Source organism: Lutra lutra, chromosome 3 (assembly GCF_902655055.1).
Source record: "Lutra lutra chromosome 3, mLutLut1.2, whole genome shotgun sequence".
NCBI lineage: Eukaryota > Metazoa > Chordata > Mammalia > Carnivora > Mustelidae > Lutra > Lutra lutra.
Genome location: NC_062280.1, coordinates 67,032,096 through 67,058,083, shown reverse-complemented (window position 1 = coordinate 67,058,083; position 25,988 = coordinate 67,032,096). Strand labels below are relative to the sequence as shown.

Genomic DNA, 25,988 nt, shown 5'->3' with positions numbered 1-25,988 from the left:
GCCCTTAATCATCTTTGTGTCTTACAGAATAACGAGAATAGTATCTTTCCCAAGGTAAGGTCTCAATAAATATTATCTTGCATTTAATGGAATTAGAGTCCCTTGGTTTTTAACTATACAAAACTACCACCCTTAAAGGCATCGAGAAAAAAGATAACATTTGTATTACCCTTGAAAAATAATGGTAGTCATGATTTCTTTGTAGTCTAAGCTATGTATCTGTAAGGGAGGCTCAAGACTGGCACTGTACATTCCTGGGGAGGTGCTCCCACGATGCAGAAGAAGCATACCTTGCTACAGTTCACAGGATGCAACTCCAAATGCCTTCAGGGGCTAAGGAGCTAACAGACTAGTTGAATGAAGCAGGCCAGGGGTAGGAGAAGCAAGAGCACAGTCCCCCAGGTCTATGACGGGATGAGAATCAAAGAGACTAGGGAAATGGAGCATGCAGGTGCCATTTAAAAGTGAGCAGCCACTACGTGGCTCCAGTGATCTCTGCCAGAAGGGAATGTGGTCCAAGGTTGCTACAATTTTTCCAAAGGCCAGAAATCATGACTTTTATTTGAAATCTCCTAGATTTTAAATACTGGTAGCAAGCCAGTTAAAAATATCTTAAGCACTGAAAGCCAAAAAGAACAGACCAGGCAGGGTACCAACTTGCTACCTTTGTTTCTTGCATTATGTCAGGAAAAAGTCCAATGGAAAGCAAAACTTAACAAACATTATTATATGTTCCCATTGATTTATAGTCAAATTTAGTATTTATTTCTGATTGATTTTTCAGTTGGCCATGGATTTTCATGCTTTGGCTTACATCTCATTGCCTTTCAGACTCCTGTTCAAGCAGTGAACAAGGTACATGTAGCTTAAATATGTTATAAGATGTTTGGAGGATCCCTTATATTAAATATATATTAAATTGGTAATGTAAATAATTGCCCTCTAATTTGTTAATACGACTTTTCATATATTGTATTTTCTTTGTAAAGATATCAAAGTCATGTCTAACTGATAAGGTTAACAGGGGGAAGAAGCAGTTCTTAAAAACATGGCCTCCCCGCCAGATTGCCTGGATTTGAACTTCACCTCTAACAAGCCCTAGCTAGCTGATCTTGGGCAATTTATTTACTGTCTCTGTGCCCCAGTGACCTGCAAATTGAAATAGTAGTACCTAGCTCACAGGATTGCTATGAGGTTTAAACAGATACGACATAAAAAATTACTGGAATAGTTAGTGCCTGGCTCATACTAACTAACTAAATGTTAGCTATAGCTCAATTTGAGCTGGTATTATTATTTTCCATTGTAACTTCATTGGTCATAACAGAAAGTGGTGGGGGGGGTCTGAGCTAATATATCTGGGCTACTAGGAGGGAGAAGGCAGCCTGTTCCATGATGTCTTCAGAGCCAGGACAGGCTGTGGCTGAAGTCTCTTGTTAGGCAAAGCCTGTGGCATATGGAGCTGCAGCCCAGGTGCAGAGTGCTTCCCCTGAACCGTGAGATGAAATGTCTGTTGCTGGGGTGGATCCAGCTGCACTGGTCCAGAGCAGGACAGCCTGCTCCACTCCCTTAAGGAGAGGGAGGCTGCTTAGACGCTGTAGCATGGAGTATGCCATCAGACTGCCGAACTGAACCTTGGTCCACCACTTCCAAACTGTGTGACCTTATCCTTTCTTGCCACCATTTCTAAATATGTAAAATGGGTATAAACAATACCTATTCACAGGGCTATAGACATAAATTAAGGTAATATTATGTGTAAAGTGCTTAGTCAGTACCTGACCTGTAGAAAGTGTTCAGGAAGGTTAACTGTTACTATCACTCTGGGATGGTTCAAGCTTGCGAATTTCAACCATGCTCGCCAATGACTCACAGAGATAGAAGCCTTATGCTATATGGAAAATGATTCAAAGTAGTATAGTGATATGGTGATATAAATCTTTCCTAATGAAAAGTCTCAAACATACACCATAACTGTAACAGGCTATGGCTCATATTTCTCGGAGCTCTTCATAAAGAGACAAGTCAAAGAACAATGGCACAGTAGGCAGAAGGCTAGCCATTCCTTATGGGCAGACCACATGTCCCCTTCCTGATTGTTAAAGTAAGGCTAACACAGGGTTCTGCCTATCCCAGGAGTAAGTGCTTAATAGTTATCAAGACCCAGAAAGAACATGCTTTTAAAAGAAGAAACCACCTCCTGTTGAACTCAATCAACGGGCACTCCCCCCAACTGTTTGACAGACTAGTGTTTTGTTTTGTTTTGTTTTGTTTTTGACAGTTTGGTGACTTTTTAAAATTTAAATTCAATTAGCCAACATATAATACATCGTTAGTTTCAGATGTAGTGTTTAATAATATATCAGTTGCATGTAACATCCAGTGCTCATCACCTCACACGCCCTCCTTAATGCTCATTACCCATTTACCTCATCCCCCCACCTCCCCTCCAGCAACACTCCGTTTGTTTCCTATAGTTAAGAGTCTCTCATGGTTTTTCTCCCTCTCCAATAACTTCCCATTTAGTTTTCCCTCCCTTCCCGTGTGGTCCTCTGCGCTGTTTCTTATATTCTACATTTGAGTGAAACCATAGGCTAACTGTCTTCCTCTGATTGATTTATTTAGCTCAGCACAATACCCTCCAGTTCCATCTATGTCCATGTAAATGTTAAGTATTCATCCTTTCTGATGGCTGAGTAATATTTCATTGTGTATATATATATTCCACATCTTCTTTATCCATTCCTCTGTCAATGGACATCTAGGCTATTTCCATAGTTTGGCTATTGTGGACATTGCTGCTATAAACATTGGGGTGCAGCTGCCCCTTTGGATCACTACATTTGTATCTTTAGGGTAAATACCCAGTAGTGTGATTGCTGGGTCATAGGGTAGCTCTATTTTCAACTTTTTGAGAAACCTCCATACTGTTTTCCAGGCCGGCTTCATCAGCTTACATTCCCACCAATAGTGTAAGACAGTTCCCCTTTCTCCTCATCTTTGCCAACATCTGTCATTTCCTGACTTGTTAATTTCAACCCTCCTGACTGTCGTGAGGGGGAATCTCATTGTGGTTTTGATTTGTATTTCCCTGATGCCAAGTGATGTTCAACATTCTTTCATGTGTCTGTTGGCCATTTGTATCAGACTAGTGCTTTTTAACTGTCTACAAGAATTGTGTTTCATATAATGCATATACATGAAAGAAAGCACACAAGAGAGGAATAAGAAACACAACAAAAGAACCTAGGTGAAGAAAATTTTAAAAAGAAACTACCATTTTTAACCACCCAGGCTTAAAATGTGTCTCATAAAGACATCAGGGAAAGTATTTGTAGATGTGATCTAATCAGAATAGCCTGTGATTACTGTTAGATGGACATATGAATATTTTGAGCCTTCTAATTACACCCATGGGTAGTCTGCTCTAAGTCTAGCATTTTCTTTTTCCAGGACATTTTTAGCTGTCCCTCATAGTCTAAACTGTATTACAACATGTGCTCTCTGCAACAGTATTTAATTACCTGGATGTGGACTGGAGGTGATGAGGCTCCACTCATTGATATCTGAGTTGTAGCTCTGGACCTTGTCATAGGTGCAGCTCCCTCTGTAGCCACAGTGGCCGCCAATGACATAGATAACTTCGTGTAAGACGCAGGCAGTCGCGTTTCCCACACCTGTGTGTTAATCAAAATCATGTCTTCAGATGGATCTATCGTTGTGTTTCATGATGAATATCGGGGCTAAATTCATTATTGTTTCTCTTGTTACTGACAGTAGATGTCAGACCCTGTGCTAGGTGCTATGAGAGATGGAAGAATGAATACGAAAGGTTCTTTTCACTCTTCTAAAAGAGGGTGAGACACTTACCCAAATATTTAGAGCACAGGGTACAGAACCACTGTGAATGTTCAGAGCCAGGAGACACTGCTTTGAGCAAGGAAATGATGGCTGGAGGTGGCAGAATTTGACCTGGGTCCCAGCAGGTAGGACTTTGGCAGGTAGAGGTGAGAGAAAGCCATCCGATGCAGAGGAAAAGGCAAGTGCAAAGACCCAGTGGGCAATGTCGAGTATGCCCATTTGATGCCAGCACACGCAAGGGCAGGTGACCCAGCTGGAGTTGTCAGATGGGAATTGAAGTTGACACAGTAAGTTGGAAGCCATGCCACAAAGGATCCTGACCCCCAACTATGAAATGAAGACTTCATTCAGCAAGACTTTAAAGATTTTTAAACAGAGGAAGAGAGAGACTACAGAAGCAGAAGGACAAAAAGAGTCAGACATCCAGATATTGGCCCAGGTAGGAAGTATTGAGGGCCCAATTTAGAAGGGGTTTTGGGTGTGGAGAGAAGGGCATGGAGGTAGGGGAGACAGATAAACACATAAGCCTTGATGCCTGACTATGTCAGAAACAAGCAAAACTGATGATGAGGTCCTAAGTTCGGGAAATTGGGAAATGCTGATGCTCTGGGAAAATGGGGAGGAAGGAATGAGTTCGGCAGAAAAAGAAGCTCCGAGGAAGTAAGATGAGGCTCATTTTGGTCCAACACGTCAGTTTAGTCTTTCAACCAACAGTTGTTTACCACTGACACATGCAGGATGCAGTTTAATCTCCTGTGCGTTTCTACTGCAGCATAAATGTGAGTTTATACGCAGGGTAGTTATGATGAGGGAGAAAAAAGAAGTCAGGAGCTCCTAAACAGCCAAGTATTTATTTCTTCTCTGTACATCCCTAAACCAAAAAAGGAAATGAATTTGAAATTTGACTCTACACAATTTAAGTTCTGATTACCAGAGGAAGCTGATCGTTCACATCATGACTACAAAAGGAAACAAACTGGGAAAAGTAATGTTACCCTTGCAACAGAAAAATGAGAAACTTAGAGTTCAAAACCAGCACTGTCCAAAGCTGGATAGAACGGATACAGGATTACCCTTCCCAAGGATGATCAGATATAACCAGGAATCAGACTTCAAGGTGAAAGTGTAACTAAAACTTTGGGATTTCAGACCCAGCTGGTGTGGGGGGGGGCGGGCTTTGGGGGGTGGCACGGGAGGTACTTTGGTGTATAAGGGTCTCCCATTCCACTCAAGGTGAAGGCAAGAACACACAAGGCTTTCTTTAACAGTGGACCCACCACGGAAGCATTTCTTTTCAGCAGGCATGTTTCAAATATGATGTTTAAAGATCGCAATAAAGTAACCAACTTTCCTCCTCATGGAAATATGCTCTGAACTATGAAACCATGGCAACCGGTACCTCGTCATCAAGAAAGAGAGGCAGAAATGTATCCAGGTTGACAACAGCCGCTACAGTATTTGAACCTTCCTTGTTTCTTTAGTAGGAAAGGAGTCAGGAGGACACTGAGGATCATCCTGGGGAGGAGACCAGGAATGGGCAGTTAAGCTCAGGCAGAGCCCAAAACAAGAGTGGCAACAGCAGGGGGGCTCTAACCGCCCCCCCCCCTTGTCCCCCTCTACCAACCACTACTGAACCTTCATGCATGCAGGAGAGCGGACATGATTTCCTATGAAAGATAAGTTTGCTCTGTCAAAGTTGACGTGTTTTTTTTTTTTTAATAAGGGCCTTCATTATGACAATAATGAACAACAAATAGTGACAATAACACCTACAACAACTCCTGACACTGAGTGCTTCCCTTGCTCCAGACCCTGTTCTACACACCTTACATGAATAAATTCACTTAATCCTCTCAAAGCCCTGAGCTTCATAATGTTGTCTCCCCCACTGTACAGACAATAAAACCGGGGCACGGGGAGATGAAACAATTTGCCTGAGCACTCTAGCAAGGAAATGGAAAGTCAGGATTTGGACTCAAGCAGTTTGGCTTCAGGAGTAATGTGCCTGATCACAAGACCGTTCTGCCTCTCGGGCTTCCTGCCTGTCCCAACGATCACACCAGGTCAGACTCCCAGACCAGGTCAGATTCCCACACCCTCAGTAGTATTAAAACAGAAACAGAAAGGCCTGGGAAGGAACATTTGGAATAAAATGACACAAATTTAGAAACAACCTACCAGTTGTTTTTGTGCAACTCCCCAGCACAAACGAATAAATGTAATTAAGTAAGATTCCAGTTTAACTTTTTTGCCAGTGGGAGGGAAGGAGAGCAAGGCTAATCAAGTACTGAACACAGCAGAAAATAGAGTGTTTATCAGATAGACATTGAAACCCAATAGTGTGCCTGGCTGTGTGGACCACAGGAGGGAGGGGATGGGATCTGCCCCTATCTTTCACCTTAGGAAGAAAGACTTGAATCACAAAAAGCAGGGGCTATCTGTCTCTACTTTTTGAGAGAATGTAATTTGTTACACTCTACAGGGACCGAACCTTTCAAGGTTTTAATGAAAGACCTTTTAAAAGAGAGAGATGATCAGATAATGGGAGGGAAAAGACTGAATATTTAAAAGCAGAACTTTTAAATCTAAAAATATAAAGGGTTCAATTTCAAGAGCATAAATAAATAAATAAGAACTAATAAAACCACCCAACTTTCTCTTTTCATTTAGCCTTTGACTTAAATATAAATTCTTAGGACCTGAAGCAAGGTCTAAACTTGAAACAGGCTGTAGAGTAAGTGGGATGAATTATACTGTTTTCTTATATAAATGATATTTTTCTAGTCTGAGGAACATTCTCTAATCACATAACCTCAGACAAGTTGAGGACTGCTCTACTGTGCTTCTACTTGGAACATTCTGTCCACTATTATTTGTATAATCTATTATAGTTCCTAGATAGCATTCCAAAGTGATGCATTCTTTTTAAAGTTCTCTGCAGGAGAATTTAGACCACTGGCCTAACCTCAAACATCCAGAAAACTAGAGAGTAAATATAATCCGGACTTACCTTTAATCATGTTTGCAATAGGAATCCATTTCTCTTTTAATGGATCATAGAACTCGGCCTCTTCTGCAGGAGCCCCTTTCCTGTAACCGCCTAAAGCGTAGACGCAGCCACCCAAGGTGACGGCACAGTGGTAGTACCTGGCATTGAGCATGGGCAAACCTTCTGTCCATTCATCACTTTCACTGTTATAGATCCACACTGTGTCAAGAGCTTCTATGTTATCCGTTCTATAACCCCCAGTTACATAAATGTTGGGTCCCAAACATGTAACACCATAGCTCTCCCTAGTATAGTCTGGTATTTCCGCTCCCTGAATCCAAACATTTGTCAGAGGATCCCATATGTGAACCTCTGATAAAGGATGCCAGTAATAACCTCCAATGATGTACATTGTGGCTGTGGACCTCTGGGAAATCTCTTTATGCAGGGGATTCAGAGCATTGTATATTAGAGATCGTATCTTATTTTCAGTTAGTAGGCAGCTTCTTTGAAGACCTAAAGCTGTTTTTAAATACACTGGATCTATATCTATGTTTACATAGCTTAGTAAGTTATACAGGCATTCAATTCGATTTTCCACATCATGAGCAGTCCACTTAATAACAGGCTCTATGATAGCTTCTTCTTTCCAAACACTGAGATTCTTTCTGGACAATATAAAGAGAAACTTTTCAAGGCTGATTTCCAGAAATTCTTCTTGCTGCCACACTTCCTTAAACCTTGAACAGAGAATTCTTCGAGATTCCTTCTCTAGTTCTGGACACATGTGAAATTCTGCAAAGGAGTGCATTCCAATACAATTATCAATATCCAAGTGCCTTACCAAAAACTGCTCACAAGCTTTCTTTACCGAAAGGAACTGTAGCAGATCTGCTGCTTCAAGGAGGCTTTGAACGTTTCTTTTAGTTATTTCAATCTGGGAAGTGTATGCATAATTCACAAGGCCTTCCAAAACATCATGGTGGATGCCAGAGATTTTTATTTTATTTTTAAATTTTTCTTTCATATCAGCTGTGAACATTGCCTTAAAATAATTGCTGCAAGCAGCTAAAACAGCTCGGTGACAATGGAAGATTATGCCTGAAGGACACTGAAGGGTAATATCAGTAAATAATCCATCCAAATAGAATGTTCTGAATGCATCCAGAAAATCGACTGGATGCGCTGTATCCTTGAAAAGGTAAATATAATCTTCTTGTCCTTTTAGAGCCATGGCTGCAATAAACATGAAATAAACGGGTTTTCAATTTTGCAGATTACGGCAAATAATCAATGCTAAGGACGCCAGTCCTTGCGATGATTGATTAGCATCGCACATACTCCAAACCTAGACTAAGTTCAGCATTCTAAGTAAGAAACGCAAAATGCGGATAGACTATTTCATAGTTTATGTGATGGCCAATTTAAATTCGGGGTAGCTTGGAGCCTGAAACGAGGCCCCCAGGGTTTTCAGTAATCTTTTAAATTAGAAATATTGATTTGCTACCCCATTAGCCCAGTCTCCGCAATCGGACCCGAGCTGGCTGTCCGAGAGGACCCCACTTGGCAAACCAACTGTCCGAGGGGTCGCCCCACTAGAGACCGGACTTTGCCTGTCTCGGCTCGGCCCCAATGCAACCTTTTTTCACTAGCTCCATCTCCCTTGCAAGTCGCATCGAGCTGCCAAGAAAGAGAGGATCGAAATAGAAATGGAAAGGAAGAAATCTCGGAAAAGGGAAACCCTGTACCTTTCTGCTTGAGAAAGGAGAGAAAAGAAAGCGGCCGAGCCGCGGCCCCTCCACGGCCCTTCCATCCCCGCGCCCCCTCCCCCGCCACAGCCGCAGGGGTTTCCGCGTGCCCCGAGCCTGGGCCCCGGGCCCGCGTTCCCGCCGGGAGACCGCCCCGCCCCGGGCCTGGCGCGGGGACTCGACTCGAGGGCGCCGCGCGCAGCCGGCCGGGCCGGGTGCCCGCGTCCCTCTGCCCCGGGACGCCGCACAGGTGTGGGGAGGGCACAGCAGGCGGCCCCGCACTGGGCCCTGCCCAGCGCCCGCGCGGCCATTGTCTCCGCGCCTCTGCGGCCGGCGGGCTCGGGAGGCGGCGCGGCCTCGTTCTCCCGCGCCCGGCCCCGCCGGCTCCCTGACGGCTGGCCCCGGGCGGCGGGGCCGCGGGACACCTACCTCCGGCGGCGGCTCCGGGACGCGGTGCTGGCCCACGGGCTAGCGGCGAGCGAGGGCGGGGGCGCCTCCGGACCCTCTGACCATCTTTGGAAGAGGCGCGGCGGAGGGTGCCTGCTAGTGCAGCTCCAGCCCACAAGCGGCTCCTATTTTGGTGCCCCGGCTGCTCCCCTCCTCCAACCGAACAGCCCCCCGCGCGGCCTGGGCGCGGGGCCACTCGCGGGAACTCCCGGGTGGCGGGACCGCGCTAGGAGCAGGGGTGGGGCGGCGGGGGGCGGGGGGCGGGCGCGCGGCTGCGACCCCTTCCCGGCGGTTCCTCCCTGCAGCAGGTGGGAAGGCTGCCCTGCGGAGAGGGCTTGCGCGACTAGCTTTCCCCTCTCTCCTTGGGTCTGAGTCTTCCACACAGCACACACCCCCGAGCGTTCTCTGTCTAGACCAACTCAGTAAGTCCTGAATTAAGACCACATATGGAGGCTGAGGGGGGACTGTATCCCTTCCCCCTTCCTTCTGTGCTCTCACCAGCCCAGGCCCTAGAGGGAGAGATGGAGAGGACAGTGTGGAGAGAACGCAGCAAACCTGGAAGGTCTGGGGTGGAAGATGCCTTCAGAATGCCAGAAGTAGCTGCCGCTTTTCCACGAACCCTATCCCGCTCGCCAGCAGAGCACGCAGGAGCGAGCCCCTGAGGCTGATTTGCACACTAACCTGAAAGCTTTCAGAAAAACGGAGAGCAGCTAAGGGGAAGGATTCAGATTAAGGTATTTAGAGCAGAGTAGCTGGAAGAAGCAGCCTCCGGTCCTTTCTTCCTGGTGACAGCAGGTCCCGTCAAAGATGTCCATGTGCTACACCAGACGGTTCATTTTCTTCCAGCAAAAGCCAGTTTCAAATCTTGTCATTTTTCATTCATCCATTCATTTGCAAGTTTTTATTGAGGGTCTGATAGGGCTAGGTATTGGTACCTAGAGATCTTATGGAGCTTACAGTCCAGCCACGTCAGGGGAGGAAAGAGACCAGGATGAAATGAACACCAGAGGCCCAGTGTGTTTCAGAGTATGGTCTGAGAGACAGGGCAATGGCCAAACTATATGGGAACACAGAACTCTGAACCACAGAAGAACCCCCGGAAGCCACACCATAACTTCTGCAGCCAGACCAGAACAGTCAGGACATCAGGGACTGCCAACTTCCCTGTTTTTGCTGGACTTCCAATTCAGGACCCATCAGGGAAAGCCTGTGTGTTCCGCAAACCAATAACATAAAATCCCCCTTATTTTTAGTAGCCTGCCTCCAGCTTTCCCAGGCCAACAACTTCCAATCAGAACATACCTGAAACCTTCCCCTTTTTTCAGTTTTATAAAGTTTTCCCAATCCCCTGTCTGCCTTTGAGCCTCTGCCAAAGGCAAGTGATGGTGGCTGACTCTGTTACTATTGCAAGAGCTGAATAAATAGTGTCCACTTGTTCTTGTTTGGGTGGTTTTAGTTTCATTCTACAAGTCAATCTCAATTGAATTATGTGGGATGCTAAGGAGGCAGCACCCCACAAACACCACCACACCCAGACTTCCCTGGGGCAGCGCCCTAGGAGTCTGTATTCTATTCAAGGACATCAGGTGATTCTTTTGCACAATTCGAAGAATGAATGTTGGACCCAAAATGGAAGAAAAACAAAAGGTTCAGTATCTCAACATCTGGTAAACTGTTTGGTAGAGAAGAAAAGTATGTGAGATTTTGTTTCAGGGTTACAGTTAATCTCTGCCACTTTTGTAACATATAGCCTTAAGCAAGTCACTATATTTCTCTGATCCTTACTTTTCTTACTATTTGCTCAACTTAACATAAGGTTATCAGAAAGACAAAATAAAATTACAAATGTGAGAGTGTGTTGGATGTGGCATTTAAATGTTATGTATGAAAGCTATTATAATAAGGGGATATTTACACTTAATTCTCCATCACAACCTCAATTTGGAAATTAGTATTTTAAAACATGTCTTCAAAAAATTATAAATTTTGTAGTTAGTTATGATTATAGACAGCTTGTCCTTCATGACTGATAATGATGTTATTGTTGGGGCTATCATCCAAGGCTGTGATTGTGACTGATTAAAGATGGGGCATTCTTTCCATGTTTGTCACTGAAGTGTGACAGATGGCTGTTTGTGGCTACGGTGCCAAGTTTGATGCAAAGAAAATATTATAGACTCTATCTAACTAAGAGCAGGGGCTTCTAGAATCAAGATGGCATGTAATACGTTATTACTAAGTAATAGAATTCACTATAGTGTCATTGGCGCAGTTTTTTTTTTTTCCCCAGATTGCTGTATAGGTCAATTAAAACTTTTGTTTCTGGGGCACCTGGATGGCTCAGTCAGTTAAACAGCTGCCTTCAGCTCAGGTCATGATCTCAGGGTCCTGGCATTGGGTGCCCTGCTCAGTGGGGAGTCTGCTTCTCCCTCCACCTGCCCCTCCCACTGTTTGTGCTCTCTCTTTTTCTCTCAATAAATAAATAAAATCTTAAAAAAAAGAGAAACAAAACCTTTTGCTTCCATTGCCTGATGTTCCCTGGTTGTGAATTATTACTTAAAAGTGTATATGTTACACATCAATTATATCTCGACTTTTTAAAAGGCAAAAAAAAAAAAGTGTCTATAAATATATATTAGACTGCCTCAACTTGCCAAGGGAAGAGAAGGGCCTGTAGGGGCTGCCAGAGCAGTTCCTCTTTACCACATGCTTTGTCAAAGAGATCACTGCAAATGCTAATAGATTTGATGCACTCGGAAACATATAATTAGCATTCATAAGTTAAATAAAGTAATGACACTGTTCAAGAAAACAAATGTGCCATCTGTGAATTCAAGTCTTGAGGAAATAAAGAGCCACCGTGGAGATGAGCTATAAACGACTCTTGGCTGATATTGAGCTTGGCATGGAGTTAGATGCCTTTTGACATCACGCTTCGCTTTTCAAAAGACTCTTAGTTTCTAAAAATAACAATTTTATTTACTGTTTTAACCGTATTAGTACATCTTTCCACTAAGTATTGCTATGTCATCAAATGTTTGATATGTTGATTGAGATGTCATTAGCAATGTGTGTAAATGACAGATATATATAGGAACTTTTGTATATTTCATTTACATACTGGATTAAATAAGTTGCTGCTAAGTATAAAATAGTACGGATATTTATAAGACCACCACATACAGCTGTGTAAGTCGTGCACTGCCCAATTCCAGCTCGTTCCCCTCAAGTAGAGTACAATATGAACACTGTCCTTAGGAGTTGTATAGTACACAACTAGCACAGACGTATTATAGCCACTTTGGAGCTGATAACATCTGGCAAAGCTTGTTTGGTACGCTTTTTAGAAAATAAGAAAGTTAACAGTCTAATGACTGGGTAACAAATACTTTTGTAAGTAAGAAGTTTTAAAATTCCTTGTTTTTAGCAAAAGTAAAAGAGCATTTTTGACAAATAACTTGGAAAGAATCCACAAAATGAATGGTATTGCTATAATAAAATTCCTCTCATTCCCATCTACTTGTCTATGTGAACACGTTTCTTCATGGATTTTATCTACAGAAATGAAAAACAGGAATATCATTGACCTAAACTCTGTCTCATTCCAACAGTAAGCAATACTTAGCCAAAAACGTATGGCTTAAGTGAAAAGAAAATAGCCCAATTCATCAGACTGAAATAATTTTTGAAATTTTTACTTTTAATTTAGACATGTTTATGTTGTTTGATCAATTATAGTAATTGTAATGTTGATTAGCCCAGAATTCTTTTTACTACTTAAGAATCAAAGACATCAAATAGTTTAAATTTTAATTTATGTACATTTTCGTAGCAGACAAATTTAAAGAGGTGATTAACAAAACATATAAAAGTATACAGACAATCCTTTCTTTGAATGGTTCCAACATGCACGAATTTCAGTTACTGTGGTTTAGTTAACACCAATCCCCTAAACTGGGTTCAAATTTCAATTACTATGGTATATTAACTGTAATTGTACAAAATACAAATTTTGCCCTTAGCTCTTCAATCCATGAATCACTACATAAATAAAGATGAATGTCATGGTCAGTGACTAAACATGTTCCTTCTCTCAAAATCATTGGTGATTGGTCACTGCATGTCTGTTATTCAGTTCACATGTGGACAGCAAACCTTGTAGTTGTCTTATCTCCTCGTCTGCCTGTGAGAAATATATGTAATATTTTACAAAAATAGATCTTTGAAAGAGGACATTGGCCAACAAAAATGAAAGCACAGCAAAGAATTGAGGGATCATGCCACAAGTGAAATTTGAATTGAATATAATGAAATTCTAGAAGAAACAACTGACCCTGGGAATGTTGACAGTGCCACCACTCGAGAGAGTCGGGCCATGCAGTCAGTGGAAATTGCTGCAGGCCAACTTAGTGACTTCAGTGAGGAAACAGGCTCTTGACAAAAAAGAATGAAGATGTCCCAGAAGAAGTGATGTTAGCAAAAAACTTCATATTAAAAGAACTCATGGAGAGTCTTCACAACATTGAAAATGCAAAGAATAAAATGTTGGAAGTGGATCCAAACTTAGAAAAAAGTATGACAATTCACTAGGGCATAGATTCTGGTCTCTCCGTATTGTTAAGTAGATGACAAAATGAAGGCAAGAACTGTTCAAACTGCTCAGTAGAATTTTTTTACAAAGAAATACGTTCACCCTCAGTGTTTCTAACTGCAGTGTACTAAGTAAATACTGATCTTGCTATGTTTTTCCTTTTCCTTACTTGTTTTGTAACTAATTTGTAACGAATAGTAAGACCGTTTTTAACGTTCCTGTAAAAAAGTGTAAAGGTCACAAGATAATTAAAATGTTTCCCACTAATTATTAACATTACTTTTTGCACAGTGATCTTGTGTGGTCATTTGTATGCTCCTGCACTACTGTATATAATGAGGACTGCCTGTATTTTCAGTAAGACCACATTTTCCGGGAGAAGTGAAACAGAAATATAGGCTCAAGAAGAAAAAAGAATGAGCTTAAAATTTTTCCAGTGTTGAATAAAAGGCACAGCATAGGAAATGTAGTTGATGGTATTGTAATAGGTTGCCAGGTGACAGACAGTAGCTACATTTGTGGTGAGCATAGCATAAAGTATAAGATTGTATAAACAATCAACAATGACTATGTTGTATGCCCGAAACTAATGCAACATTGTATGCCAATTATACTTCAATAAAAAAGGAAAAAAATTCACACTGTTAAAGAACAATTTATTTAGGTCTTTTTTATAAACAATTTATTTTTTTAAGATTTTTATTTATTTATTTGACAGACAGAGATTACAAGTAGGCAGAGGGGCAGGTAGAGAGAGAGGGTGGGGAAGCAGGCTCCCTGCTGAGCAGAGAGCCCAATGCGGGGCTCAATCCCAGATCCCTGAGATCATAACCTGAGCCGAAGGCAGAGGCTTAACCCACTGAGCCACCCAGGCACCCCCATTTAGGTCTTTTTTTAATGATATTAGGTAATTTCTATACCCATCATGGGACTCAAACCCACAACCCCACGATAAAGGCTTGCATACTCCACTGACCAAGACACCCAGGTACCCCCTGTTTATGTATTTTTAAATGAATGATGGCAGGTTTCAAATTACTACAGATAGGTTTTATTAAATAGACTTAAAAGTCATTTAAACTCCTGTTTAAAATGTCATCCCTGGATTGCCACACTTGCTCAGTCAGTGGAGGGCATAACTTGATCTTGGGGCTGTGGATTCGAGCCCCCTGTTCAGTGTTGAGATTACTTAAAAATAAAATCTTTAGCGCCTGGGTGGCTCAGTGGGTTAAAGCCTCTGCCTTCAGCTCAGGCCATGATCCCAGGATGCTGGGATCGAGTCCTGCATCGGGCTCTCTGCTCAGCAGGGAGCCTGCTTCCCCCTCTCTCTCTGCCTGCCTCTCTGCCTACCTGTGATCTCTGTCTGTCAAATAAATAAATAAAATCTTTAAAAAAAATCTTTAAAACAAAGTCCTACTTTATAATATAATATATTAGAAATCACAACCTGGGTGGGGGGCGCCTGGGTGGCTCAGTCAGTTGAGTGTCCAAATCTTGATTTTGGTTCAGGTCATGATATTGGGGTCATGGGATGGAGCCCTGGGTCAGTCTCCATGTTCAGTGTGGAGTCTGCTTGAGATTCTCTCTCTCTGCCCTTCCCCCTACTCATTCTCTCTCTCTCTCTAGCTTTCCAAAAATAAATAAGATCCTTTTTTTTTTTTTTAAGATTTTATTTATGTATTTGTCAGAGTGAGCACAGGCAGACAAAGTGGCAGGCAGAGGCAGATGGAAAAGCAGGCTCCCGCTGAGCAAGGAGCCCGATGTGGGACTTGATCCCAGGACTCTGGGATCATGACCTGAGCCGAAGGCAGTGGCTTAACCAACTGAGCCACCCAGGCGTCCCATAAATAAGTAAAATCTTTAAGAAAAAAGAAATCACAGGCTTAGCAAATGTTGAAACTTATGTTGAAGAGTCTTCAATATCAGTCTGAAGACGTGGAAGTGAGTATGTAATTTTTCAGTTGTTTGGGAGCACTTGTTCAAAAAACTTAGGAAAGCCTCAAAACAGGAACTACTCTGCTTTGCGGGGGAGGGTCACTTAAAAGATAGCAGTTTATTGAGAATATGTTTTTGGTGCCACAGTTAAAGCTAAATTCCAGATAAAATTAACAGAAGACAGAGTATAATAAACTAGAAGCTTTTTCAATTACAAGCAACAGAAACCCAATTCTTATGAACAGAAAAAAAAAAAAAAAGTAAGAGTATTGGCTCAAATAAACCAAGACAAACAGATACTTTAAAATACATCAGAGGGGGGTGCCTGGGTGGCTCAGTGGGTTAAAGCCTCTGCCTTCGGCTCGGGTCATGGTCCCGGGGTCCTGGGATCGAGCCCCACATCGGGCTCTCTGCTCTGTGGGGAGCCTTCTTCCTCCTCTCTCTCTCTGCCTACTTGTGATCTCTGTCTGTCAAATAAATAAAATCTTTAAAAAAAAAATACATCAGAGGTTAGAGCTCTTTAATGACTCTGTGTCTCATTTAGGAAAAGCCAAATTACTTATAATGGCTTCCTGGACCCCCACACCAGCTGGGCTTTCTGCTCGCACTAGGAGCAGCACTGCTTCTGTCCTCACTAGCGGCTCTTCCTTTTGCTACAACTGCTTTTGGCAGCTACTGCTTTGTGACCCCCTCACTCCTCCCCATCAGGTTTTTACTCAAGGATCAACTTCTCAGTGAGGCCTTCTCCTACGAACCTATTTAAAATTGACTCCCTGCCCCGCCAGCTATTTCCTATCCCTCTTACTGGCTTTATTTTAACCTATATTTCTTATTACCATCTAGAAAATTATATATATTTGCTTATTTATCAGATTATTGTATCATTTCTCCCACTAGAATGTAAGCTCCATGAAAGCACTGATTTTTGTCTGTTCATAGTTGTTATCGCTAATTCAATTCTGTATTTTTAGAACAATGTCTGCATTTAACAGGTGCTCAATAAATATTTGTTATATAAATGGAAACGTGAATGTATTAACAGGAAGACTTCTGGAATTTTGTTTAAAAACATGCTCAAGGTCCATCGTTCTCTAGGAAATGACGTAAGTGACTTAATCCACAGTAGGATGGATTAGCATATGGTCTAAAAGGTTTGACTTTTTTAAATTTTCAAAATCAAAGCATCTGGTTTATCCCTTCATTTTTTTTTTAAAGATTTTATTTATTTATTTGACAGAGAGAGATCACAAGTAGACGGAGAGGCAGGCAGAGAGAGAGAGAGAGGGAAGCAGGCTCCCTGCTGAGCAGAGAGCCCGATGCGGGACTCGATCCCAGGACCCTGAGATCATGACCTGAGCCGAAGGCAGCGGCTTAACCCACTGAGCCACCCAGGCGCCCCTATCCCTTCATTTTTTTTAAAAGATTTTATTCATTCATTTGACAGAGAGAGAGAGACAGCGAGAGGGGGAACACAAGCAAGGGGAGTGGGAGAGGGAGAAGCAGGCTTCCTACTGAGCAGGCAGCGTGATATGGCTCCATCCCAGGACCCTGGGATCATGACCTGAGCCGAAGACGGACGCTCAATGACTGAGCCACCCAGGTGCCCCTATCCCTTCATTGTCATTCATTTATGGGGTCTTTGTCACTTCTCACTTGGCTTACAGGAAGACTTTCCTGTGTTATCTTTTCCCTTTCCTCCCAAGCTGTACATAACCTTTCAATGTCCCCAAACACCACTTCCTGCACATCACTTCCATTAGCTTACTCCTGAGAGCTTTGCAGAAAAAATTCAAACTCCAGTGGTTAGCTTTCAAAACTGTCCATAAATTGGCCAAATCCCACTTACAAAACTGATTCCATTATACCCCAGTTTAAACCCTTGACTTCATAACCTCATCACAGCCTCATGAGTATGCTGTGCTCACTCCCATCTTGGTTCAAATTATTCCCTTCATCTGGGAAGCTCTATCCTTTCCATCTCTCCAAATCCTTTCCATTTTTTAAAAAGTAATCTCCATGCCCAGCATGGATGTGAACACATGACCCTGAGATCCAGAGCCGTATGCTCTACTGATGCAGCCAGCCAAGTGACCTTACTTTTCATTTTTTAAGGTATTCATCACAGTCGACCGCTTTTGTAAAGCTTCTCTTATATCACAAATTGATTAATTGATGGAGAGCAAAACACTGCACTATATGGTCAATCAGTCCTTTCTTGGCCTAAGTACTTTTAGCTTATGCTAATTACTAAGATGCCTCATGAAGCATACTTTGGTATTGTGAATTACGAAAGTACATGTACCACCCCTTCAGTCAAATTATAACTTCTTAGAAGGGTGTCTTTCCTTGGAAGAGACAGTTCTATACTTCCAGAGATTTTTGCTTTGTTTGCACACAGTAGGTGGCAAAAAAATATTTGTTGAATGATTTTTAGCCTCCAAAATTGCACAAAAGGATTTCCTAGATTTAAGTGTGAGAAGGGCTAAGATGTTAATAGATCCATGAAAGAATGTTAATTCATACTGAACTGACGATAATAAAATATCATTTGGACCAACTTGTGAAAAGAGTTGTGATTTTTTTATGTAACTTAATCCAGGAAATGACTAAATGGCAGGAAAAAATGTGAATGAGGAGCACCCAAGTGGCTCAGTTAGTTAAGCATCAGACTCTTGATTTTGGCTCCGGTGATGATCTCCGTGTCGTGAGACAGACCCCCGCAATGGGCTCTGTGCTCATTTGGGAGTCTGGGCTCTCTCTCTCTCTGCCTCTCCCTCTGCCCCACTGCCTAAGCTCGTGCTCTCTCTCCAAAATAAATAAATCTTTTAAAAAAATGTGAATGAGGAAGATTTCCATTTTGCAGTGACTATAAAAATCTTATGAGGTAAACAATATTTGGTTTAATTGTAAATAAATATGTACTAGTTGCTTAGATACACAAATGATATTTTATTATTTAAATACATGACAAACTAATTTTTTTTACTCAGTCATGTTTTCCATAAACAATGGGACTTTCTAAGAATTTCTGTGTTAGGAAACATCTATGTTAATATTTTGTTTCTATTTGAACAGTCATCATACAGACATTAGTTTGTATGACATAAACAAGGATAGATATAGCTTTTGGCCTAGATTATTCCATGAGCCCTTATAGAAAACATCAAAAAATCTGTGTACAACAGAACTATCACATTGTCCACCTAAGAGAGAAATCAAATAGGGTACACAATATGGTAATGTATTAGTCAAGGAATTTAATCAATTATAGTTTATACATTTCTTACAGTTAGTCTCATCTGAAGATGTGTTGTTTGGTTATTACATCAGTAGAGGACTCTTCTCATCTTCTGTAAAAGAGCATATCTGATTATAGGGGTGGGGAAGTGGCTATAATTCTAGTCCCACTCACACTATTAACAGAGCTACTCCACCCCATTTGGTGCCTGCCTGCAGTTGCCCTACTGACACATCAGTTATCCCTTGAAGGAGCTTATGAGACTGCAAAAAAAAAAAAAAAAAAAAAAATTCTTTTCTAACTCTCTTTCAGGGCTAGTATAAACCAGGAGCTAAAAAAGTGAAATGCTATAAAAGCAAATCAATACATGGGCATATCAGGAGCACCTGGGTGGCTCAGTCGGTTAAGCATCTGAAATTGGTTTCTGCTCAGGTCACGATCTCGGGGTCCTGGGATGGAGCCCCACCCACATCAGGCTCTGCTCACCAGGGAGTCTGCTTCTCCCTCTCCCTCTGCCCCTCCCCACATTCATACTCTCTTTCTGTGTATCTCTCTCTCAAATAAAGTCTTTTTTAAAAAAGGCAAAAGAAAAAAAAAGATGGCTAGATAGAAGGATGTATAGATTTTTGTTTTGTGAAAAAACAAGCAGAGTTAAATGTTAATGGTAAAATTTAAATAATAGGCACACATGTGTTCACTATAAAATTAAAAGGTTAATAAAGGAATATTACAAAAAACTCTGTGTCCCTGAATTTCACAAGTTACATGAAGTGAAGTCCTTGAGAGACACTATGGTGGTTTTAAAGTATATCCAACATTCTTTAACTCCCTCTTCAAGAGTGGACTCTAATTCCCCTCCATTTGAGTGTGGGCTTAACTTAGTGTTCTGTTTTAATAAATAGAATATGGCAGAAATGATGGTGTTTGGCACCTGAGACTAGGTCACAAAAGGCATTGTGGTTTCCTCTCTGCCCTATCTCTTGGATCACTCACTTGGCAGGAAACCAGGTCTTTTGGGACACTCAAGCAGTTCTTTGGAAAGACCCAAGTGGCTGGAAATTGAAGCCTCTTGCCAACAACCAGCAATGAATTGAGACTTCCTGATAACAAGCCGTGAGGAACTGCAGCCTCCTGCCAGAAACCATGTGAGCAAGCCACCTTGCAAGCAAAGCCTCCAGCCTGAATGGAACTTTCATGGCTACAAGCCTAGCTGACATCTTTTTTTTTTTTTTTAAGATTTTATTTATTTATCCAAAAGAGCAGGACAGCGAGAAAGGGAACACAAGCAGGGGCAGTGGGAGAGGGAGAAGCAGCCTTCCCGCTGAGCAGGGAGCCCAATGAGATCTCGATCCCAGGACTGTGGGATCATGACCCTAGTGGAAGGAAGACGATTAACGACTGAGCCACGCAGGCAGCCACCTGGCTGACATCTTGACCCGTTAAATATCCTGAACAACCCAGTAAAGTGCTCCTGAATTCCTCATCCACAGAAACTGTGAGATACTCCTTAGCTTTAAGCTGTTAAACTCCGAGGTAATTTGCTATGCAGCAATAGATAAATAGAGCCAACATACGACCAAAGTTTACTCAAGAAAAATTATACAGCATGAATAGTCCTATATCTATTGAGGAAATTGAATTAGTAGCTAAAATTCTGCCAACAAAGAAAACTCCAGGCCTGGATGGCTTCACTGTTGAATTGTATCAACATTTAAGAAAGAAAGAATGCCAGTTATTAGATTAATTGTTTTTCTTTTCAATGTCATTTTTTCCTCTGACTGCTTTTTCCATCTTTGGTTATCAGTGGTTTAACAGTGATGTGATTCTATGTGTTTTTTCCTTTTTATTTATCCTGTTTGGGGTTTGTAAAGATTCTTGAATTTATTTTGCTGTTGTACATCAATGTTGTAAAGTTCTCTGTTATTATCTTTTAAAACACTGCATGTTTAATTTTTTTCCTCCTCTCCTATGTTTCCATGTTAGACCTTACATATCTTCCATGTTTCTTTTCTTCTGTATTTTCACTATTTTGTCTCTCTCCACATCATTCTGGTTGTTTCCTTCTAACTTGTGCTCATTCACTAACTCTTCGGCTGGGCCTGTTCTGCCGTCAAATCCATCCACCAAGATTCTAATTTCAGTCATGGTAATTTTCAGTTCTAGTATTTCCATATTGTTTATGTAATTTTCAGTTTTTTTGCCAAAATTCTCATAAGTTTCGTTTGTGTCTGAAAATGCTAATATCTAGAGGTCCTGCAGATCTGTTTAAATGGAAGCTTCTGCTTCTTCTGGTATTCATTCATGTCTTTTGGTGTGGCTACATTTTATCATATGCTCCAAAAGGTACTTGCAAAACTATTTATAGAGTTTATTTTGAGGCCCACTGCATTAATTTTTCTACTGCTGCATAACAGTATTACCACAAACTTAGCATCATAAAACAACAGACATTTCTTATCTCATAGGTTCTGTGGATCATGAGTCCAAACACACCTCCACTGAATCTTCTGTTCCAGGGTCTCACAAAGCCAAACCAAGGTGTCAGGCTGAGCTATGATCTCAACTGAGGTCCCACTAGGAAGGGATCCACTTCAAAGCTCACATAGTTGTAGCATGCAGTTCCCTAAGGGCTACTGACCAGGGGCCTACTCTTTGCTGTTGGCTAGAGGCCACCCTCAATTGCTTGCCATGTGGCCCTCTAAAGTCCTGTTCATAACAGAGCAGCTTGCTTCTTTGAAATCGAGAGAGAGAAAATAATAATAATAATAATAATAATAATAATAATAGGGGTGCCTGCATGGCTCAGCTGGTTAAGCCTTGAACTCTTGGTTTTGGCTCAGGTCAGGATCTCGGGTTGTGAGATTGAGTCTCACCTTGGGCTGCATGATCAGCCGGGAGTCTGCCTGGGATTCTCTGTGCTCCTCCCTCCTGCTCACATGCACGTACTCTCCCTAATAAATAAATCTGAAAGGATAAAATAAAATAAAATAAAGGGAGAGAATTCATTAATAAGATAAACATTATAATCTGATATAACGTAATCATGTCACATTATCACATACATCCCATTATCTTTGTGGTATTCCGTTCATTAGAAGCAAGTCTAAGTCACACACACACACACACACACACACACACACACACACACACACACAATACCAGGATAGAGGGATGATGGGGGGCCACCTTAGAGTCTGTCCACCACACTTGGATATTAATTTCCTCTTGAGGGAATCTAGATTTGCTTCTGCCAAGCACCTGGGAGGTCTAAATATCCTAGGTAATCTTGTTTCCTTACTGAGTTACCTAAAAGTAAATGTGTTTCCACATAATCTAGTTTATTAATTTACAGCAAAACAAAGATTCAAACGAAGAATTACATTTTTAGCCTAGAAAAAACAGACGGTACAAATTTTTCCCATTAAATTATGTTGAAAATCTACTTTTGGAGCTTCTCATAATGAAAAGAAAATTCTATTATTACATAATGGAAATTTACGCCTAAAACACGGGAGTCTAGAAGTTAGCATAGAATTATAAAACTTTCAAAGTAGTTGGTGTTTTGCTAATACCCTCATGTGAAACAGTCTCTTAAATGTTGAATATTCCTACTATTATATATTGTATCGCTCAAATATGCATCGCTAATCTTGAGAAAGAAGAACAAAGCTGAAGTATCACAATCCCAGATTTCAGTATATATTACAAAGCTGTAATAATCAAAACAGTATGGTACTGGTACAAAAATAGACACACAGATCAGTGGAACAGAATAGAGTCCAGAAATAAACCTAAATTATGTGCCCAATTTATCTACAATAAAAGAGGCAAAAATATACAATGAGGAAAAGACAGTCTCTTTCATAAATGGTGCGGGGAGGGGTGCCTGGGTGGCTCAGTCAGTTAAGTGTCTGATTCTTGATTTTGGCTCAAGTCATGATCCAGGATTGTAAGATCCAGCCCTGCATTAGGCTCCGCACCAGGTATGAAGGCTGCTTGGCATTCTCTCTATCCCTCTGCCCCTCCCTACTCTCTCTTTCTCTTAAGAAACAAAATAAAACAAAACTAATATAAAAAAAAGAAAGAAATGCCTCATATTTAAAAGTAATAATAATAATAATAATAAAAATGGTGCTGGGAAAACTGGACAACTACATGCAAAAGAATAAAACCAGACTCTTTCTTACACCATACACAAGCATAAACTCAAAGTGATTAAAGATCTAAATGTGAGACTTGAAACCATAAAACTCCTAGAAGAAAACATAGGCAGTAATCTCTTTGACATTGGCCTCAGCAACATTTTTCCAGATTTATTTCCTTTAGGCAAAGGAAACAAAAACAAAAATAAACTACTAGTTCTACACCAAAATAAAAAGCCTTTGCACAGCAAAAGGAAACATCAATAGAACAAAAAAGCAAACTACTGAATGGGAGAAGATATTTGTAAATGATATATCCAATAAGGGGTTAATATCCAACAAGTATAAAGAACGTACACAATTCAACACCAAAGAAATGATCCAATTTAAAAAATGGGCAAAAAATATGGGCAGAGAGCCATTTCTCCAAAGAAGACATATAGATGGCTAAGAGACACATGAAAAGCTGCTGAACATCACTCATCATCAGGGAAATGCAAATCAAAACTACAGTGAGATAATACCTTACACTTATCAGAATGGCTAGTAACACAAAGACAAGAAATGGTAAGTGTTGGCAAGGATGTGGGGGAAAAGGAAACTTCAGGCACTGCCAGTGGAATGTAAATTGATGTAGCCACCATGGATAACAGTATGGAGATTTTTGTTGTTGTTTTTTTAAGATTTTTATTTATTTATTTGACAGAAATCACAAGTAGACAGAGAGGCAGGTAGAGAGAGAGAGAGAGGAGGAAGCAGGCTCTCCGTGGAGCAGAAAGCCCGATATGGGGCTTGATCCCAGGACGCCGGGATGATGACCTGAGCCAAAGGCAGATGCTTTAACCCACTGAGCCACCCAGGCACCCTGGAGGTTTAGTTTTTTAAAAAATGGGGCACCTGGATGGCTCAGTCATTAAACGGCTGCCTTTGGCTCAGGTCATGATCCCAGGGTCCTGGATCGAGACCCACATCAGGCTCCCTGCTGGGCGGGAAGCCTGCTTCTCCCTCTCCTGCTCCTCCTGCTTGTATTCCCTCTCTCTCTGTGTCTCTCTCTGTCAAATAAATAAATAATATCTTTAAAAAAGTGTAAACACTATATGATCCAGTAATTCCACTAGGGATATTTACTGAAAGAAAACAAAAACACGAATTCAAAAAGATATACGCAACCCTGGGGCACCTAGGTGGCTCAGTGGGTTAAATCCTCTGCCTTCAGCTCAGGTCATGATCCCAGGGTCCTGGGTTTGAGCCCCACATCTGACTCTCTGCTCAGAGGGAAGCCTGCTTCCCTTCCTCTCTCTGCCTGTCTCTCTGCTTACTTTGTGATCTCTGTCAAATAAATAAATAAATAAAATCTTTAAAAAGATATATGCAACCCTATGTTTATTGCAGCATTATGTATAATAGCCCAGACATGGAAGAAATGTGTCTATCATAGTAAAAATGTGATGCGTACTCTCTCTCTCTCTCTCACACACACACACACACACACACACACAGAGGAATATCAGCCTCAAAAAAGGATGGGAGTTTGCCATTTGCAACATGGATGGACCTAGAGGACATTATGCTAAGTGAAATAAGTCAGAGAAAGAGATATACCATACAATTTCACTTATATGTGTAGTTTGAAAAATAAAACAAGCAGAAACAGACCCATAAATATAGAGAATAAACCCATGGTTGCCAGACATGTGCGGAGTGGAGGGAAGAGAAAAGTGAGGAAGAAGAGTAGGAGATATAGGCTTCCCGTCATGGAATAAGTGAGTCACAGGATGAGAGATACAGTATAGGGAATATAGTTACCGGTATTGTAACAGCCTTCCACAGTGACAGATGAGGGAGTCACACCTGAGGTGAACATAGCATGATGCATAAACATGTAAAATATAAACTTGTCCAAACACCATGTTGTACACCTGAAACTAATGTAACACGGTATCAACTAAACTTAATTAAAGAATAAAAAGAAAAACCACAATAAAAAATGGGGCACGTGTGTGGCTCTGTCAGTTAAGAATTTGATTCTTGATCTCAGCTCAGGTGTCAATATCAGGGTTGTGAGTTCAAGCCCCATGTTGGGCTCGATGAAATGTACTTAAAAAAAATAAGGGGCACCTGGGTGGCTCAGTGGGTTGGGGTCTCTGCCTTCGGCTCAGGTCATGGTCCTGGAGTCCTGGGATCGAGCCCCGAGTCGGGCTCTCTGCTCTGCGGAAAGCCTGCTTCCCTCTCTCTCTCTCTGTCTGCCTCTGCCTACTTGTGATCTCTGTCAAATAAATAAATAAAATCTTAAAAAATAAATAAATAAATAAAAATAAAAGACTTCGTTCCTAAATAGAAATAACATACTGATGAAACCAGCACACTGGAATTATAGCCTGTGATGCTGATATAAACTTAAAACATTTGAAGAACATTAATTTATTTCATTTAAAAAAAAGAAAATCTTGGGGCGCCTGGGTGGCTCAGTGGGTTAAGCCGCTGCCTTCGGCTCAGGTCATGATCTCGGAGTCCTGGGATCGAGTCCCGTATCGGGCTCTCTGCTCAGCAGGGAGCCTGCTTCCTCCTGTCTCTCTGCCTGCCTCTCTGCCTGCTTGTGATCTCTCTCTGTCAAATAAATAAATAAATAAATCTTTAAAAAAAAAAAAAAACGAAAATCTGAAATTTGTATAAACTTGTGCAATAGATATTGCATCTGTATCTTTTTTTTTTTTTAATATTTTATTTATTTGATAGACAGAGACCACAAGTAGTCAGAGAGGCAGGCAGGGAGAAAGGAAGAAGCAGGCTCCCCGCTGAGCAGAGAGCCCAATGCGAGGCTCGGTCCCAGGACCCCGAGACCGTGACCTGAGCCGAAGGCAGAGGCTTTAACCCACTGAGCCACCCAGGTGCCCCTGCATCTGTATCTTTAAAAACTGATTTGGGGGGCATCTGGCTGGCTCAGTTGGTTGAGCAGCTGACTCTTGGTTTTGGCTCAGGGCATGATCTCAAGGTCCTGGGATCACCTGTGTCAGGCTCCACACTCAACAGAATCTGC

At 41.6% G+C, this 25,988-nt stretch overlaps 1 protein-coding gene across 2 annotated transcripts in view; it reads right to left on the bottom strand.

Annotated features, from left to right (window-relative positions):
- Positions 1–25,988, bottom strand: part of KLHL23 (kelch like family member 23) — a 31,749-nt gene that overhangs the window by 5,114 nt on the left and 647 nt on the right. Inside the window, exons 2-7 of one of the 2 annotated variants that reach the window (XM_047722092.1) lie at positions 21,683–21,773; positions 18,859–18,921; positions 13,379–13,476; positions 9,727–10,252; positions 6,872–8,086; positions 3,525–3,677 (exon numbers count right to left, since the gene is read on the bottom strand). In XM_047722092.1, coding sequence (XP_047578048.1) covers positions 3,525–3,677; positions 6,872–8,084 — 1,366 coding nt within the window. In that variant the 5' untranslated portion in view covers positions 8,085–8,086; positions 9,727–10,252; positions 13,379–13,476; positions 18,859–18,921; positions 21,683–21,773. Of the gene's footprint in view, positions 1–3,524; positions 3,678–6,871; positions 8,087–9,027; positions 9,630–9,726; positions 10,253–13,378; positions 13,477–18,858; positions 18,922–21,682; positions 21,774–25,988 lie in introns of those variants that run through there. The other variant, XM_047722091.1, reaches the window with a different exon arrangement.